At 46.7% G+C, this 17,278-nt stretch overlaps 2 protein-coding genes across 2 annotated transcripts; one reads left to right on the plus strand and one right to left on the minus strand.

The window, feature by feature from the left end:
* Window positions 1-2,481: 2,481 nt before the first annotated feature.
* Window positions 2,482-4,211, minus strand: LOC117844441 (probable 2' cyclic ADP-D-ribose synthase BdTIR). The gene is made up of 2 exons (XM_034725146.2): window positions 3,101-4,211; window positions 2,482-2,952 (listed from the first exon to the last, which is right to left on the minus strand). Exons 1-2 carry the CDS (start codon window positions 3,688-3,690, stop codon window positions 2,847-2,849), a joined length of 696 nt encoding a protein of 231 aa, XP_034581037.1. The 5' UTR covers window positions 3,691-4,211; the 3' UTR covers window positions 2,482-2,846.
* Window positions 4,212-6,039: 1,828 nt separating this feature from the next.
* LOC117846596 (probable arabinosyltransferase ARAD1) lies at window positions 6,040-9,534 on the plus strand. The gene is made up of 3 exons (XM_034727819.2): window positions 6,040-7,028; window positions 7,632-7,997; window positions 9,063-9,534. The coding sequence occupies exons 1-3, from the start codon at window positions 6,084-6,086 to the stop codon at window positions 9,234-9,236; spliced, it is 1,485 nt and encodes a 494-aa protein (XP_034583710.1). The 5' UTR covers window positions 6,040-6,083; the 3' UTR covers window positions 9,237-9,534.
* Window positions 9,535-17,278: the final 7,744 nt, after the last annotated feature.

Genomic DNA, 17,278 nt, shown 5'->3' on the forward strand with positions numbered 1-17,278 from the left:
TGGTGCTTGGGAGACGACGGCGTCGTCCTCCCGCCCTCCCGGCCTGCCTCCCCATGCCAAGCACGAATTAAACGCGCTAATATGACAGGAAATAAATAAACGCAACGCCGAGCTGCCGGCGGCGGCCGAAAAGGACAAGGGCACGCCGCGGAGGAGAATCTGAATCTCGTCTCCTGTGCTGTGCCGCCGCCGCCGCCATCCGGGAGAGCAACATGCCAACATGCCCGTCCGTACTGTTGTGAGGAGAGAACGAGCATGTCCGTACACAATGTCGTTGAACTTGAAGGGGGAGCAGGGTTGGTGCTCGGAAAGTGTCCCCCCAGCCTAACAGCCTGTAACAGGAAACGGTCGTCCAGTGTGTAACCACCTGCTTGTTGAGAGAGTTGAGTGTCAATGTGCCATAGTCGCGGTTGGAGACTGGTTCTTGTTAGCATGGCGAGCTTGGTTTGAGGCGGTACTTCTCATCTTCGCTCGTGTCGTGCGCGCGTGCTTTGACAGTTGACATTAGTCACACGCATTACTACTATCTTTTTGTTCACATGCATCAAATTTCATAGTGTTAGCTGAGTAGTACGTGTAATGTCTTAGTAGACTCTTGTCTTTTGAACCTTTCTCTTTGTTTTGCGAATGCAATAAGTTTTAATCTAATAACCTTTCTAATACTAACATCAAGTAAAAAAGTTCTTTCAACAGGACCCTTGTTATGCGTTCTCCAGTTAACCTCATGCAAAGTTGATCAGCACTAGCCACCAGTAGAAATATAAGGATATATATAGAGCTTTTGGACTATTCCAATTCAAGGGCAAAGAATTCAACAGTCTTTGGTTGCAAAAAAAATATAATATAACACCTAAAGGTGGGACCGCAATTATGTAGACAACTATACAAATCTCACAACCAACAAGCTAGGCCATAATTCCATAAAGTTTCAAAGTTTGAGTCTTAATTCCTTCAAGTCTAGAGAAAGTGTAGACTGTCTAATTCATTTAGCGTTTGTTCCTTTTGAACTTTGAAGGTTCTATAAAACCCATTTGAATATATATCAACATAATTATGCATGTATAGTTTCAAAACTATGCGTGGCTTCCAGTATAAATCAATGTATGTAACCAGCCGGGGAACAATGTTATTGTTGAAATTCATTCCGGCCCTGTTTCACCATGTTGAATTCCTATATAGTGGACTGGGTCTTTAACTGAATTCCGCAAAATAATTGTATATATGGACTTATACAATGTTCAAGTAAAAAAAAGGTTTTGGTTTACTAGTTAACCATATTTACCATATGGAGTACCAAAGAGATTCATAGCTACTACTAGTTATAGAAATATTAGCTTTTTACTGCTGAAATTTCCAAATAAAAATTTGAACCTCAAGAGGATAATTCTAAGAAAATTTTGCAACAGAAATTTGCCATCCAAACTTTCCAATTTATGAAAAACACCACTATAAAGGTCAAAATCGGTTAGTTACCATCAGAATTTGCCTCTAATATATTTGTAACATGCCACTTGTATACATAATTACATGTATTAGACACAAATAAATGCCCTCGTTTTCAACCTTATATATCATCCATTGCGCTTTAAACTGCCACAGTGGCCGCTACCCATCCATTGCCGGCCTCCATCATTTTTACTACAACCGACACCCCAGACCTCCCACCCTCTACCTCAAGTCAGGCTTGACCGCATGGGGAGGGGAGCGCCAACACGCCAGATCTGGTCACAGCTTCACTGAGCTCGTGTTAGTGTACGTACATCACATAGGTATGTCGCACACACTGCCCTAAAATAAAAAAGAGAGAGAGAATGCATAAATTCTCACTCATAGTCCCATGCTAAATTCGTTTGTTAAAATGCAGTCCTCCAACAGTACACCAAAAAAAAGTTTCATTTAACATGTAGAGGAGGAATGCATATATATATATATATGATGCAGTGGCAATAGCACATTTCATTTCATTATGCGTGCAGATCAAATTTATCAATTCAATAGAACAGAAGAAATCAAATGTATAATTAAATTAACTGAAAATATATGCATCAGTCCATTCGAAAATCAAAACAGGCTTATGCAAAAAAAAAAAACCACACCCCCGTTCCAAATCAGTGCATGCATTTTCTCCCCGAAATTTCATTTTGATAATCAAATAACACGGTATTAGTTCCTGGAGTAAGATGTAATATTTAGACCTGAGATAATGTTGAAGCGATGACATGGTTCAAAGTACACAATGTAGCTGGTATACCCTATACCCGTTGTCACGGTGAAGAGCTAGCTGCTACAGTGTGAAACCTAATACCACTCTTTCAAACGATCCATGCTAAACTCGTTGCGGATTAAACACGTACAGTCAAATAACTGGAAATAGAGACGAGACATGAAGTATACGTGTATGGCGAGGAAAATGGGTGTGAGACAAAGACGTTTGAATCCAACAGCGCCATGCAACAGGCCATTGCAGTGGCAGTCTGTAAAAAATCACCTGTTACATACAATTTCATTTGTTTTCTACATGTACACATGTGGCTGTCATTATTTGAAAAAGCCCCACGTCTTCTTCGCAAGGACCGTGAATGGCCAGTCATGCAGCTTATTCTACATGGGCATACATTAATTCTAACAATCGCCCCCAAAATTTATGAAAGAATGACTAAATCAGAAAAAAATCAAATCAATTACAATGAAAAAAAATAAAAAATGAACCAATCCCCTCCATGTGTTAATGAGTTACTGTACTTGTATTATTGTTCACCATGCATGCTTCCCGGTCGTTAATTGATGACGCAGGCCAGCTTGCACGCAGCTTGTTGCTGATGTATGTGCATGTTCCGTTCAAATGGTCACAGCCTGGATGCGATCATCTGCCGTTGTGGCATGCTCTGACCCATTTCTTGAATCCTTTCCATCACCGCGTCCGCTGCCGTGTACACCAGCTCGGCCAAGTCCCTGCAGATCGAGAGAGATCGCCATTCAGTTAGTTCATCAATTCCAAGCTAGCTGCATCATATTGCATGTAGTATATGCAGGGAAAAAGGTAGACGGCAGAGGCTGATCATGAGAAGAATTTCAATGGCGGCGTGCAGTGTGTACGTACCCTGTGGCGGGGTCGTAGGTGAGGCCGACGGTGTACTTGGCCTCCTGGAGCGCGAGCCTGAAGCGCTCGATGTCCCTGGGGGCGTGGGCTTTGGAGTCGGCCACTTCCTGCGGCAGGATTAGCTCGGAGGGCTTGATGCCGTAGAAGATTGGGATGAGGACCTTGCGCGACTCGACGATGGAGGCGAGCTCGTGGAGGCAGAACTCGGAATCGAAGTAGCGCTTGGAGAAGATGGCCACGGCGACCTTGCACTGCCTGATGCCCTCGTCGATGCTCTCGCCCAGCCTGTCGCCCGGGCGCATCGACTTGTTGTCCAGGAACGAGCGCACCCGGCCGCCGCTGAGGTGTTCAAGGCGGTCGTACAGCAGCCGCGCCACGTTGTGCTTGGTGTCCACCCCGCGGTGGTTGATGAAGACGTCGTACGCCGGCGACATCGCCCCGCGGCGGCGGCGGCCGGGCTTCGTCTTCTGCTCGTCGTCGACGAGCCCCGCCCACCGCGCGGCCGCCGCGGCGTTCCCGGCCGCCGCCTCCGCCGACGCGTTCAGCCGCGACGCCACGGGCCTCTGCTGCAGCCCGCACGACGCTGCCATTATACTGATCGTCGCGGAATGTGCGGGATCGATCGGAGCACCGCCGGTGATGGATGCCCTTAGTTCCTTCCGCGGTTTCCGGAATGCGGCGTGCGCCCGATCGACGATCTCGACCGTGCTAGTGGCAACCGGTGCTGTGTGCGATGCTGTCGCCGACCGAGATGGATCGGATGGCTAAGCTAGCTAGCTGCTCGACCAGATCAGTCGGTGAATTGAGAAGCAGATGAATCGATCAACGATTGACACCGTCGTCTGTGGCGCTGCTAGCTCTGGAAAACAATGTCGATGGTGGCGATGAGGAGGACTGGCAGGGGTATGTTTTTATAGCCTCGGTGCCCATGACCGCCTGGATCCTCCCGCGGAAAATCAAGATTCAAATGTTTGTCTGGTGAGTTGACAGGAAAGTTTACGCGGCCTCCTCCGCCATCGCCTGCTCGTGCTCGATCCCCAGCGGTCCAGCGCAGTCACATTCAACGGACCCCGCGAAGAAAGGCGTTTGGAGGGTCGAGCGCATGCGCGGGGCGCACGGTCCCGACAACCACAGCCCCGGGATTCGTGCTCCCGCATGCGCGCGGCCGATCGACGGCGGAGCGACCTCGCGGGGTGTGCGGGGGGCGGCGCGGCGAATTAGAGACGATTCCTCCTGTCCCAAGGAAAGCCCGACCGCATGGCCTGGCGTCTACCGATCGCAGCCCCATCGTGTCTGAAATTGAATTCCGCGGGTTTGATTTGTCGCCCGCCGGGCATGCACGTGGACCGGCCCCGCGACGGGCAGCATGCGTTGGCATTTTACTCAGTAATACAGAGGACGATGTGGATCGGGTCTCGGCCGGGCACCGAGATGTGCCCCGTCGATCGGAGACCACTTCAAAGGCGTACGACGACGTGAGCTGGTTCCGGTGACGCCCGAGGGGAGCCATGACGCCAGCGCTTGGACTCTCCCCGTCCCCGATCCCTGTCCCCGTTCAACTTTCTCGCACCTCGTACCAGTTTGCTCGCCTTTGCCTCACCGCGCCCCTGGCCCCTAGCAGTGAAAGAGAATTGTTGTCATCAGCGCGGTGAAAAGGACTTTATTTTTTACCGCGCGTCGCGTCAAGTCAGGGGAGCTAGCACAGAAAATTCATCCATGGATGTCGTCGACACGCATACGGTGATCTGGAATAGTGCACCACGTAGATTGCTTGGGGGAGGCGGCGTCGATAACGGAGGAGGCGATCCGGCTGACTGCGACTTGAGGATTGATCTCTGATCAGAAAGCGATCGACGGCTAGTACATGTTCGTCTGTCCCTCTAAGGACGCCAAAAACGTAGTCAACTTTATCTGGTTTTCATGTAATATTCGCGCGTCTTACCAGGGCTCTTTGACCCAATCGCTGGTGCTAAACTGCTAATACGGTTAAATCTCAACTTTCCAAAAAGCTACATGACCTGCCACGTCATGGATGAGATGTATGAATAGTTGCCTGAATCAGGGGCGGATCCAGAATGGGGTTGTGCCCTGGGCTAGCTACTGATTCACACCTCCTGAGCCTCCTTTTTTCTAATGAGATCATAATTTTTTAAGCTAAACACCACATATGTTAAAGGGGCTACATAAACTCGCCACGGGCTGCAGCCCAGGCCTTAGATCCGCCCTTGACCTGAATGCTTCATCACACACAAAAAAACCCCGCTATCAGCACATTTGGAGTACAAGTTCTTTTTGGAACGTCGTGCTCTGTTTTCATACTATTTTGCCCGCGCTGTCATTTGTTTGGAACTATTACAAGTTGGGAAAAAACAAGTTTTACATCATCAAGTTTTAGATGTAAAATTATAGCAATGATATATCATTGCCTTGCACACGAAATTAGGGACATCCTGTCAATAAAGATTGGGTGGGGTTGCATAACTACTTTTACAAAATGTCATCTCTCTAATGGCCTCTAACTTTAGACGTGTCGACTGGAGGTATTGATAATTTATTATTCTGCATGAACTATTTGTTTATCAACGGATGTTAAATTTCCTACCGTCAAAACTGCCTATTTGGATTCGAGTACAAGAGTTCTTTTTCACTTCTAGGCGCAATAATGAAATGCTTGCTATCTATAGTGTTTTTTTAAAAAATCACCTGGAACTTCTGAAATGTTTTTTTGAAAGAAGAAGAGTGTTAACAACTTAACATGTTAGGAGGGAAGTACAATGTCCCAGAAGAGCTTTGAAAGAAGAAGTGTGTTAACAACTTACGGACACCGACCGGTGGGACCAACAGCCCGTAACCCACTGGGTGGCCACGCCGCGTCGTCCTCGCATCGCAATCGCCGTCGCCCCCGCCTCACTCCCTCCCATCCTCCGCCGACCGCCGCACTCCACCTCCCCATCCCCGCCCTCCCCACCGCGCGGCCGGCCCCATGTGGGAGCGCGGCAGGCCGCCCCGCAAGCCGCGCCCGTCCCCGATTATCGTGCCGCCGCCACCGCCTTCGCCGCCTCCCCGCCTGAACCTCCTCCTCCCCAGATCCCTCCTCGCGCTCGCCGCGCGCGCCATGCCGTCGCGCCGCCCCTCCCCGGTCCTCCTACTCCTCCTCGCGCTCGCGCTCGCGCTCCTCTTCGTCATACTCTCCCCGTCGTCCCCCTCCGCCTCCCGCCTCTCCCGGTCCCTCGCCTCCGGCTCCGCTTCCGCCTCCTCATCTCCGGCGACACCCGCCGCTCCGCCGCCCCCCGTCAAGATCTACATGTACGACCTGCCGCCCAAGTTCACGTACGGCGTCGTGCGCAGCTACATGGCCGCGCGCGCGCCCTCGGGCTCGGCGGACGCAGCCGCGGTGCTCCCCGACGAGCAGCTGCGGTACCCGGGGCACCAGCACTCGGCGGAGTGGTGGCTCTTCAAGGACCTGCTCCGCCGCGGGCCGCGCGACCGCCCCGTAGCACGCGTGGACGAACCGAGCAACGCCGACCTTTTCTACGTGCCTTTCTTCTCCTCCCTCAGCCTCGTTGTCAACCCCATCCGACCCCCGGCGGCGGCCAACGCCTCTGGGGTGGCGGCAGCGTACAGTGACGAGGCCATGCAGGAGGAGCTGCTGGCGTGGCTGGAGCTGCAGCCGTACTGGCAGCAGCACAGGGGGAGGGATCATATTTTCATCTGCCAGGATCCCAACGCGCTGTACAAGGTGATCGACCGGATTAGCAATGCTGTACTCCTGGTCTCTGATTTTGGCCGGTTGCGCAGCGACCAGGCGTCCCTCGTCAAGGATGTCATCCTGCCCTACTCACACCGAATCAACTCCTTCAAGGGTGATGTCGGGGTAGATGGTCGGCCCTCATTGCTGTTCTTCATGGGCAATCGCTACCGCAAGGAGGTGAACTTTGAATCTTGTGAAAGAAAAATGATGGCCTGATAACATTAGGAGCCATGTTCCATTTGAAGTGCAACTACATTTTTAGGGGGTCATATATCATGTAGGGAGCAAAGGAATTTAGGTAACATTAACATTAAGTCTAACTCTTGGTTTGCTAATTTCAAGAGTACTCTCACATGATGTTAATTAAATGGTTTTGTATTGGTGGTGTTCCAATGTTTGAATTGTCATTTTGTGTTAGAGTGAAGCTTGGATGAAAACAAAGCTAGGATGCATTTGTGCTTGCCTTGAAATTAGTTAATTGAGTAAAATTCACTGGCAGCTCTTGAACTTGTTTGGGGTCACTTAGGTACCTGAACTATTATTTTGCAGTTTCATATATATTCCTAAACTTGTTAAGTGGTTCACTTGAGGTTTAAACCTCTCTAATTGACATGTATTCACCTGTATGGCATGTTGACTGTGCGCCAGCTAAGAACCTAGAATGCCTAAGCATACATACATTGCATTCATCTAGTTCTTTTTTTTTTCTCTTTTAACCAGAATATGTCTCTTAAGACTTTGTTTTAGTTTCATGTGACAGTTATCATTCTGATTATGTAGGGTGGGAAGGTCCGTGATGCACTTTTCCAAATTCTTGAGAAAGAGGAAGATGTAACCATAAAACATGGCGCACAATCAAGGGAGAGTCGGCGTGCAGCTACACGAGGAATGCACTCATCAAAATTTTGCCTCCATCCTGCTGGAGACACCCCCTCAGCGTGCAGATTGTTTGATGCACTTGTCAGTTTATGCATTCCTGTTATAGTGAGTGATCACATCGAGCTACCATTTGAAGATGTTATAGACTACAGTAACATAGCAATATTTGTTGAGACAAGCAAGGCCGTACAACCTGGATACTTAACTTCAATGCTACGAAGAGTAAGTTCAGAGAGGATTCTGGAGTACCAGAGAGAAATAAAAAAGGTCAGTATGTACCATCTCACTTAGACCTTACTACTTTATACATCTATCAGATGCAATGATTCATGCTATGCTACCTATATATATTTTTCCCTTAAGATCCTTATTGCCTACACAAATGGTTGCCCCAGTAATTGCATAGATGTTTCCTGGCCGCAGTGCCCTATGTGCGGTGAATTGTGTTCTTTTAACATGGACATAGATTTGTTCATTATATATCTACATAGCATGGTGGAAATATATGTGGTGCTTGGATGGTGTAATGCATAGTGACCGAAGATCAGTGAGTTTCAGAGGATTGAATAGAAAAAAATGAAGAAACCAAAGTATAACCATCCTCATCAACCTGCCTTCCTGGATTTGATGTAGTTGTCTTAACTGAAATTCTCATGAAGTTGTGCCATTACCATATCAAACTGTAGCTGAACTCCAGCAAGAAACTTAATTTGTTTCAAGTTATTGTGGTGAAGAAATGATTGTTATACTTCCACACTCATACTCACATGTGACTATTGGAGTCATCTGCTCGGTGCATTTTGCCAGAGATGTTGACCCCACCACATTTTTCTTTGCTTAGAATATGAAATGGTAAGAGCATGGATATATGGTGGTTTATAATTGTTTGACAAATTATGTCACTCTGGCAATATATGAGTCATCTATGCACTTTGTATGTTCTAGCAAAGGCCCTGGTTGTCATCAGATAGGATTTGGGAACAAAACCTCCATGTTAACTTGTATTCTAAGGGATCATTCGTGCTAATTTCCTATCAATATGTCATTGACATGTTTCCAAAATTTAACCTTTATTCCTTTTGTGATATGCAAGTGGGCACATTCCACCGAATTTGTGGTTCACTATGTAGTACACATGGTTGATTAAGCAGAATATCTAGGATAAGTTGACAGGTCCACCTGATGGGCCCCACTTAAAAGTCTATAGCGTATATATTTCGATCTTATTTATCTCAGTGGTGAAGATATGCAGCGGATGTCTTAGTTCAGTTTTGTGTTATGCATATGGAATTCCTTTCAACATATTTGCTTAAATGCGAATGCCCGTTTCAGGTAAAACAATTCTTTGAGTATGAAGATCCGAATGGACCAGTGAATGAGATATGGCGCCAAGTATCCCTAAAAGCACCACTGATAAAGTTGTTGACTAACCGTAACAAACGCCTGTTTGAAAGAGGCACCAATGGAACAGATTGCTCGTGCATGTGCTCTACAACCCCCTATTGAGATGACCACAGCCGGGTAAAGAAGGTGGAACCCCTATGAAGCTTTTTGCCTCATTTCCAAGTGATCACATTGCTTGAGAGAGACGATAGAGGCTGTGCAGCTCTATGTACAGCGAGATTTCCAGTAACTACTTTGAACACTAAAATTACTAACTGCCACGATCCCACAATTTTCAGTAGATATGTATAGGAGGGGGCGAATAGTCAAAGAACCTTAAAGTGATGCCTCTGGCGTCAATACAAGGCCACAATATTTTTTGTATGATGTGTAAGTTATATTATTTCATTTTTTTCAGCAATTTGGCGCCCTTGTTTTTTTTTAATGTTACACGAGCTCAGTCCCCGTTAGTAAAGCGTGGAGCAGACGATTGATATGCAATGCAAATGCAAGTTCGTCCTGTGGGATAGCTAACACGTAGTAAAAAACTTTTCATCCATTGTCACTGAATGAGTCACATCATAGCTACTCCCTCCGTTCTTTGACTTATAATTTGGTCAAACTCCATTCTTTAACTTATAATTTGGTCAAACTTTGAGATGTTTTAACTCTTAAAAAAATTAGAATAAGTTATAATTTGCAACAGAGGGCCTAACATTGAGGTCACGCTGCCACCATGTACGTATGCTGGTTGCTTGGGCTCACGATGAATGCTGTGATGGGAAAGCAATGTTGAATCGGGCTGTTTGCTTTGAATCTTGGGCTGTCTCATGAAAGAAGGTTCCACCAAGAATCATCACACCGTTTCCTTAACTTTTTTTTTTAAGAACTTGTCTGAGAGCAAGTATTTCATCAAAAAGGACAAGAGTCTAGCAACATAAGAACGAGACACAGCCTACAAATTTGAGGTGATGCCAACACAAGGACGATAGTACTGCTCACGTGACTCTTCTTCTGGTACGAGTGCGATTGCTCCTACGACCTCAGTCAGATGCCCTGGTCATGGCCACAAAACAGTTGCCCCTGTTCTTTAGAACATCTGCACGTATTGCTTGGAAGCTGGAACAATAGCCGATTTTATGATTGGAAATTTGGAATATAGCGCTGTTTGTCACTGCATTTGGATCAACTTTTCTTTCTTAACCAGGGCGCTGGAGCTATCGCATACGGCGACAGCTTGAGGCGCGGCGGTGCCGACAACGTGCGCGGCTAACGATCCGGCCCGCGCTGGTCCCAAGCAACTCGCGCAAAATGTTCCACGCGCAGAACTATATACCATCACAAATTAAGATCTCGCCGCCCACACGAAGGGGACACACTATCTGTACACGGGCCGGCGTGTGCCCAACGTGCATACATATTTGGAAGTTTGGTTTGGCGCCGCATTTGCTTGTGATAAGATCGTATTTCAATTCGTTTTCAAGGAAAACGAAAGCTACACTAAAACTGGTTTAGGTCTTTTTCCGACCGTGTCCAGCTTCTAGATTTTACTTCTGATAACGATTAGATTTTACTTCTGATAACGATTTCAAGGAAAGTCCACTCTGTGGGAGTGGAGGTCCTCAGTTATTTTTTGCGTCACAGCTGCATCAATTGTCTACATCGTGTAGTACAGTTAGGGTGGTAAAGGCTCTCTAATTTAGCTTAGCAAATTTAAGGATCGGGCTCAATAAGGGTCCGACTATAAATTTATATGATTTCGAACTAAAAATAGATAGGGCTAAGTTGAATTGTGAAGGAGGTATGATCCATTACCACCCCTAAGTACAGTACCTCATCAAAAATAAATCATACAGTGCATAGTACAATGGTTTTCGACTTGTCATGTGTTCAGCGTCGTCTGGAAATACTAACAATTTTGGAGAAGTTACCCTTGTTAGCTACCCTTGATCTCAAATTATTCATGTGACAGTTCAAAAGCGGTGACAAAAAAACCTTACATTTCACGTGCTCCGATCCCGACCTTAGAACATGGGTTTCACTATCGGCCATTTCAATACTAGCTTATTTACACCATGGCTGCTCTAATAGGGAAGTTATAATGGTTGCTTGGATCACTTGGAAAATAAATAGGTTTTAGTAGAACACATTTTCAGAAAAATAAAATTAATGTTTCCGGTTGCTTTGTTTGCATCACTGGATGCAAAAGCTAGTTTTAGGGTTTAACATGTTTGGCTACGTAGCAGTTGGTTCCATCTATTTTCAGAAAATGAATTAGGCGTGGACGGCAGGGATGTGATTCTCAACCGAAGGTCACCTACTCACCTCCACGAATATGAGTGTCAAACAACAATTGTGCTTGCCAGCCTGCTAGGAGCGCTATCTGTTTTTTTTTTAATATATAAGAACAAGAGTTGAGCGGTTTTATAGGAGAATTGGGTTTTGAGAACAAGTAAAATGAACAGGGGTCTTCAACTTTTGTAGATTCTCATCTAAGTCCATACACTTTTAAATTAGGAATCTGGGATCTCGTTTCTCATAAAATGCAAAATTTGGGTTCTATGAAAACTTGTCTTCCTTAAACACGAGATTTAAGAGTGGTTGGGATAAAACATATTTTAGGGAATAGGGATTCAGTTTTCACAAAACCCATGCTACCCACCCGTCGATTGTTCACGAGATGATAGGGATTGAGACTGCGCCGTCATAACTGATGAACAACTAATGAATAGCGAATCATGTCGTTTTGCTGTTCCCTGATGGCGCTTATCTGAACGACCGCGATTCGTGCGCTGCAACGCCTCTATTCACTGCTTCGATTGCGATAGGAAGAAGACTAGTAAACGGCTACCTGTATGTTCTAATGGCTACTAAATTTTGAGTAGTAAAATATCGTACAGCAATTGAATCATGTTTAAAGCATGGCTTCACTCAGCTGGACAACGCTTCAAATTACGATCGAGTTGTCTGAAAGGGAGTGCAATAAATGCGGCCGAAGAAAATCGAACGCCATATGTAGGATTGTGAGGAGAATAACGAGGTGTTTGGATCAATGGTAAAACAAAAGACTTAAAACTTTCATGATAAAAAAAATGTCAGACAGAGCAAAAGATAAGGAGAAGCATGGGATAAGCCAATTTTACGAAGAAAAGTAACAACAAGAGTAACATGTACCTGGGTTCTTAAGCTTTTCTTTGATTCTCACCTAAGTGCAGTGAGATCTTGGTTCTCAGGTCCTCATTTTAAGAGTTTGTTTTACTCTGACAATGGTGTAATCCTGAATTCCAAGCACCTGTTTCTCCAAAATCCTATTGTATACCACTACTTCCTGTCAACATTTTCCTTTGATCCAAAACAAGGTCCAAAATAGTACTAGAGGCCATGCAACTTTTCCTGAAAAAGTTTAAATTAACCTTTTCTCGTTCCACAAGCTCTGTCAGCAAGGTTTCAAAAAAAAACTCTGTCAGCAAAAGTTACTTAACGTCTAAACTGAGTACAGCACTTCAACATATATGCAATCACAAGTAACCTACAGAGGCGCTCAAGGAGTTCTTTCTTGATGAACCTATACGACGACATACCACGCTCATCATCTCCAGCCGCTAAGATCTGATCTCTAAACTGCAGAGTCACATCTTACCCAGAAGCCTCCACTCCACAAACCTGTTAGAGATCTAGGCATCTTACGGTATATTTTAATTCTAAATATTATTAAGTAAATCATGATCATTGTGAGGGACACAGAGCATGTGCAAGTGTTTATGTTTAAAACAGATTTGAATATAAACAGAACCAAAAGGAGAAACCAACCACCTCACCGCAACGCATCACATCCGGATGCGTCGCGGTCGGCTAGGCTAGGCTCGGCTCGGCACGCCACGCCACGTCTCGGCGAGGCGAGTGAAAGCGCGCGCGTGGCACCCTTTCTCTCTTCCTCAACTTCTCAATTAGTGCACACATAGTCCACCTAGCATGTGGGATTAACCACTCTAACCACCTAGCATTAAACGTGGACCTTGAGATTAAATAAATTAAATAGACCTAGCCTAAATATTCCAACAAAACCAACACAGCGTGTTGTAGAAGTGTTGTTTCTACTTTAATTTCTAATCCTTCCACCCCCCGGGAGTGACAGGTGAGGAAGGATGTGTCCACGCCTATCATCTGTTTTACTTGCCCGCAATGCATTTACTGCTGACTAGCCACTTCCGAGAGAGAGAGATGCCCAGACGTCTGTCGCAAATTTTGCCATGAGATGTCCCTCGTGTGTGCTAGCTTGCTCGCGCGCGTGGTTTTGCCTAGCGCCTTGTAATATTTTTAATTCTATAACTTTTTTTAAGTCTTTATGAACGAAATTTAAAAAAAGCACTTCCGCGTGCTTATCCTTTCAAAAAAGAAAAAGGCAAACTAAGTGTTGTCTATCTTCCCGATCCTGTAGAACAGAAAAGCACATGAAAACTGCTCAAATGAAGTGTTCATGTTCTACTGAATTTCTATGAGTGTTTGTCTGACTTGGTTGCATGATGATGTGGTTCCAAATTTGTTGGCCAGTAGTTTTACAGTTACCAGTGAGCTTAATTTCCATGGCAAAAAGCCTAAGTGCGTTAAAGAGCTTACTTTTATTACACTACGCTAGAAATGATTTGTGCTGGCATAGGAAATTTAGCATGCTGGCGGATGTAATTGGCACCTACTAGCAAAAAGCTTCCTTGGGCCAGCGGGGGAGCACCCGCCAGCATAGATGCCACTATGCTGGCGGGCGACCTAAGCACCCGCCAACACAGATGTCACTCTTCTTTTTAATCATTACATTTATGGTTTAATTGAGGAGATAATTCCCTATTTGACACCATGAAAATGACATGTTCCTTTCTTGGCCCTGAAAAATTCTTCCTTCCTTACTTGACACTCGCTTCAACTTTCATCCCTAATATGACACCGTCATCCATTCCATTAGCCACCGCCGTGAGACGTCTCTTTAGACCCTGTTAGTTATTTTCTGTCACGCATATCTCTAGCTCACGCTCGGTCTCAAGGCTCTCACTCGTCCCTCAAACCCTAGACACCAAGAATCGGCGACACCAGGACAAAGCGTCAGCGGCGAGCAGTGGCGCATATGGAAGGCGACAAGGGTGGCTTGGCGGACAGGGCCCCGATGGCCTAGCGGATGCGGCGGCCGTGAGCCCCGTCGGGGGAGGGGGGGAGGGGATGTGGCCGGGAGCGCCGGGCGGGCCGCAACATTAGCAGCGAGCGTGCACCAGCTCTTAGGCAGCGCCACACGGAGCTGGAGCACCTGAGGTACGCAGCGGCACGGAACGCGGCGGTGAGAGGCACCGTCCTGGCCCAGCAGGCAGCGGGGAGAAGGGGTGGTGGCGGCCGCTCATCACGCACGTCGTGGGCTGCCAGCCCTGTAGCGGTGGGAGGAACCCGATGTACTAGAGGGAGAGCTGCGAAGACGGGATGTGCCGCACGCTGGGTTTCGCCGACAACCAGGTGCTCCGCACGTACGGGTTCCGGCACACCGCGCCGCTCAACAACAGCGTGCGGCCGCTGCCGTTCGACTACCCCACCGCGCCTGCGTGCAGATGACCGTCTGTGTAATAAGTTGGGCCTATTTGGGCCTTAATTGCACATGAGGGGCAAACCCATCTTTTCAACTGGCACTTAATGCTGTTAGTTAACGAAATGGACTGCGGTGTCATATTAGGGATAAAAGTTGAAGTGAGTGTCAAATAAGGAAGGAAGAATTTTTCAGGACCAAGAAAGGAATGGGTCATTTTCCTGGTGTCAAATAGGAAATTATCTCTTAATTGAGTTTCATTTAGGGTAATATAGAATTGGTTTTTATTATATTTCTTCCTACTTGTTAGTTAATACATCTATAATTTAATTGAGTTTATAGAATTAGTTAATATAACATATAATTGTTGTCATAGGTTGTTAAAGATGGATCATAGAGCATGGATGCATGGCGTACGGAGATATTCGCATACTTTCATGTTAGAGGTATCAAAGTTTGTGGAGGCTGCGGAGAAGCACGCTCGCATTTGCAAGACAAAGCAAATACGTTGTCTGTATTTTGACTGTAGCAACAATATTGTATGGGTCAAGAGGCATTTGATAAAGCGAGGTTTTATGGATGGATACACAATGTGGTCCCACCATGGTGAGGTAGGAGGTACTTTCAACAACACAGACATCGATACTAGCTCTGATGAAGTGGGTGGTGATGATGCAAATGAAAATGATCATGTTATGATGGATGATGATATGACCGTGGAGATCAAAATGGTGATCAAACAGATGCGCGTGTGGAACCACAGGTGGATGAGGAACCACAGATTCTGATGAACGGGGAGGAGGTGGAGCGACGGCGTTCGAGAGGCGTGACAGCGGACGAGGAGGGGAGGAGGCCCGGCAGGGAGCAGATGGCGCTCGTGGAGGAGGCCAGCGGCGGAGTCGGGCAGCCTAATGGCGTGATTTCCGTTCACAACACGGGGACTTAGAGAATTTCAGGCGCACCCCCGGCCTTTGTTGGAGGCATCAGTGCTGGCAGGTGGCATTAAGCACCCGCTAGCACAAAGTTTTCACCAAATTTCAAATAATTTAGATACTTGATAAATATTTCAAAATTATTTCAAACTTCTACACCTGAACATAAATCTTATATAGTGAATGTAAAAAATATATTTTCATACATAACACAAATGTTTTGACTAGTTAATTCACATGTCATTATAGGTTGAAACACCTCATGAGTTACAGGGTGATTATGACTTAGATATCCATTTGGAAAGGATGTACTGTTACACTATCTCAAAATTATCACGTCGGTTCACTGGTAAAGTGGTTACATGCCAATTATCTTGATTGTTTGATTAATTTATATTTTATTAAAATTAAATTAAACCTAGATGGAATGGCACAATTCACCTTCCCCCTTGGATTTGGTATTTTCTTGTAACCATACATTTTAGTTTTTATCTCAAATAATGGAATTTTCTTAAATATGGACATATTTCAAATGTTAACATGAAAATCCATTTACATTTTGATTTAACTAAATTTTCATAAAATATAATTTGGTCTAACAATCATGATATTTGGCACGTAACCACCTTACCAGGGCAACAACATGGATAAAAATAATAAGATAATTTTGAGATAGTATAACAGTACGTTCTTTCCAAATGGATATGCAAGTCATAATCACCCTATAACTTATGAGGCTAACTATTCAAAAACTTTTGTGGTATTTAGGTTTTATTTTTTACAAACACTATTAAACATTTATGTTTAGGTGTAGAAGATTCAAACAATTTTGAACATACTTAGCAAGTATTCAAAATGTTTGAAATTTGCTGAAAACTCTTTGCTGGCGGGTGCTTAATGACACTCGCCAGCACAGCTCTCCACTGTCGGCCACCCGCCAGCGCAAAGGCTCTGTGCCGGCGCCCGCCCGCACAGATCTCTCCTATATAACCCGCGACTAGGGTACCAAATTTTCTAAATCAAATTTTCACTACGCCGTCAGGTTGCCAAATTTCTGTGTCGGAACCACTGCCCTCCTTGACGCCGCTGCTACTCACCTGTGCGCTGCCACGCCTCCCGAAGCGCCACCGCAGCCCCCTCACCGACGTCAACTCCTCCTCGATGCCGCCATCGCTCACTCGTGCGCCACTGTCCGCCACCACCCCGTCTCCACCACCGGCCGCACCCCCATCTCCACCGCCAGTGTGCCCTTTTACTCTCCACTGTCGGCCCTCCCCCAGCCCGTGAGCTTGGGCCGCAGCCCCCCCCCCCCCCCCCCCCCCCCCGCTCCTCCCCGATGTTGTCGCACCACCTCCCAGACGCCCGACGCTGCCGCTCCTCCGCTCCTCCCTGACGTTGCCGCGGCCGCTGAGAGCCCCCGCACCGCCACATTCCCGAGCGCTGCAGGACCTCCCCGAGGCTGCACCGCCGCTTCGTGATGCTGCGCCGCCGCTCCTTCCCAAGCCCCGCCTCCTCCCCGACCGCCGGCGCAGCGTCGCCTCCCCCAGCGCTGCCACTCCTCCCCGAGGTGCCGCTCGTCCCCGAGCCCGCGCCGCTGCCGGTCCTCCCCCGAGCCGAAGTGCCTCTTTCTCTCCCCGAGCCCGAGCGGTTGGTTTTTTTCATGCAAATATAAT

This window comes from Setaria viridis, chromosome 2, assembly GCF_005286985.2.
Source record: "Setaria viridis chromosome 2, Setaria_viridis_v4.0, whole genome shotgun sequence".
Lineage (NCBI taxonomy): Eukaryota > Viridiplantae > Streptophyta > Magnoliopsida > Poales > Poaceae > Setaria > Setaria viridis.

What these genes read in the sequence shown, in the direction of transcription:
- LOC117846596 (XM_034727819.2), top strand. Translation starts at nt 6,084, where the DNA reads ATGTGGGAGCGCGGCAGGCCGCCCCGCAAGCCGCGCCCGTCCCCGATT. An exon ending in GCAATCGCTACCGCAAGGAG is followed by an intron (nt 7,029 to 7,631) that starts GTGAACTTTGAA and finishes CTGATTATGTAG; the next exon opens with GGTGGGAAGGTCCGTGATGC. An exon ending in ACCAGAGAGAAATAAAAAAG is followed by an intron (nt 7,998 to 9,062) that starts GTCAGTATGTAC and finishes TGCCCGTTTCAG; the next exon opens with GTAAAACAATTCTTTGAGTA.
- LOC117844441 (XM_034725146.2), bottom strand. Translation starts at nt 3,690, where the DNA reads ATGGCAGCGTCGTGCGGGCTGCAGCAGAGGCCCGTGGCGTCGCGGCTG. An exon ending in ACCTACGACCCCGCCACAGG is followed by an intron (nt 2,953 to 3,100) that starts GTACGTACACAC and finishes CTCGATCTGCAG; the next exon opens with GGACTTGGCCGAGCTGGTGT.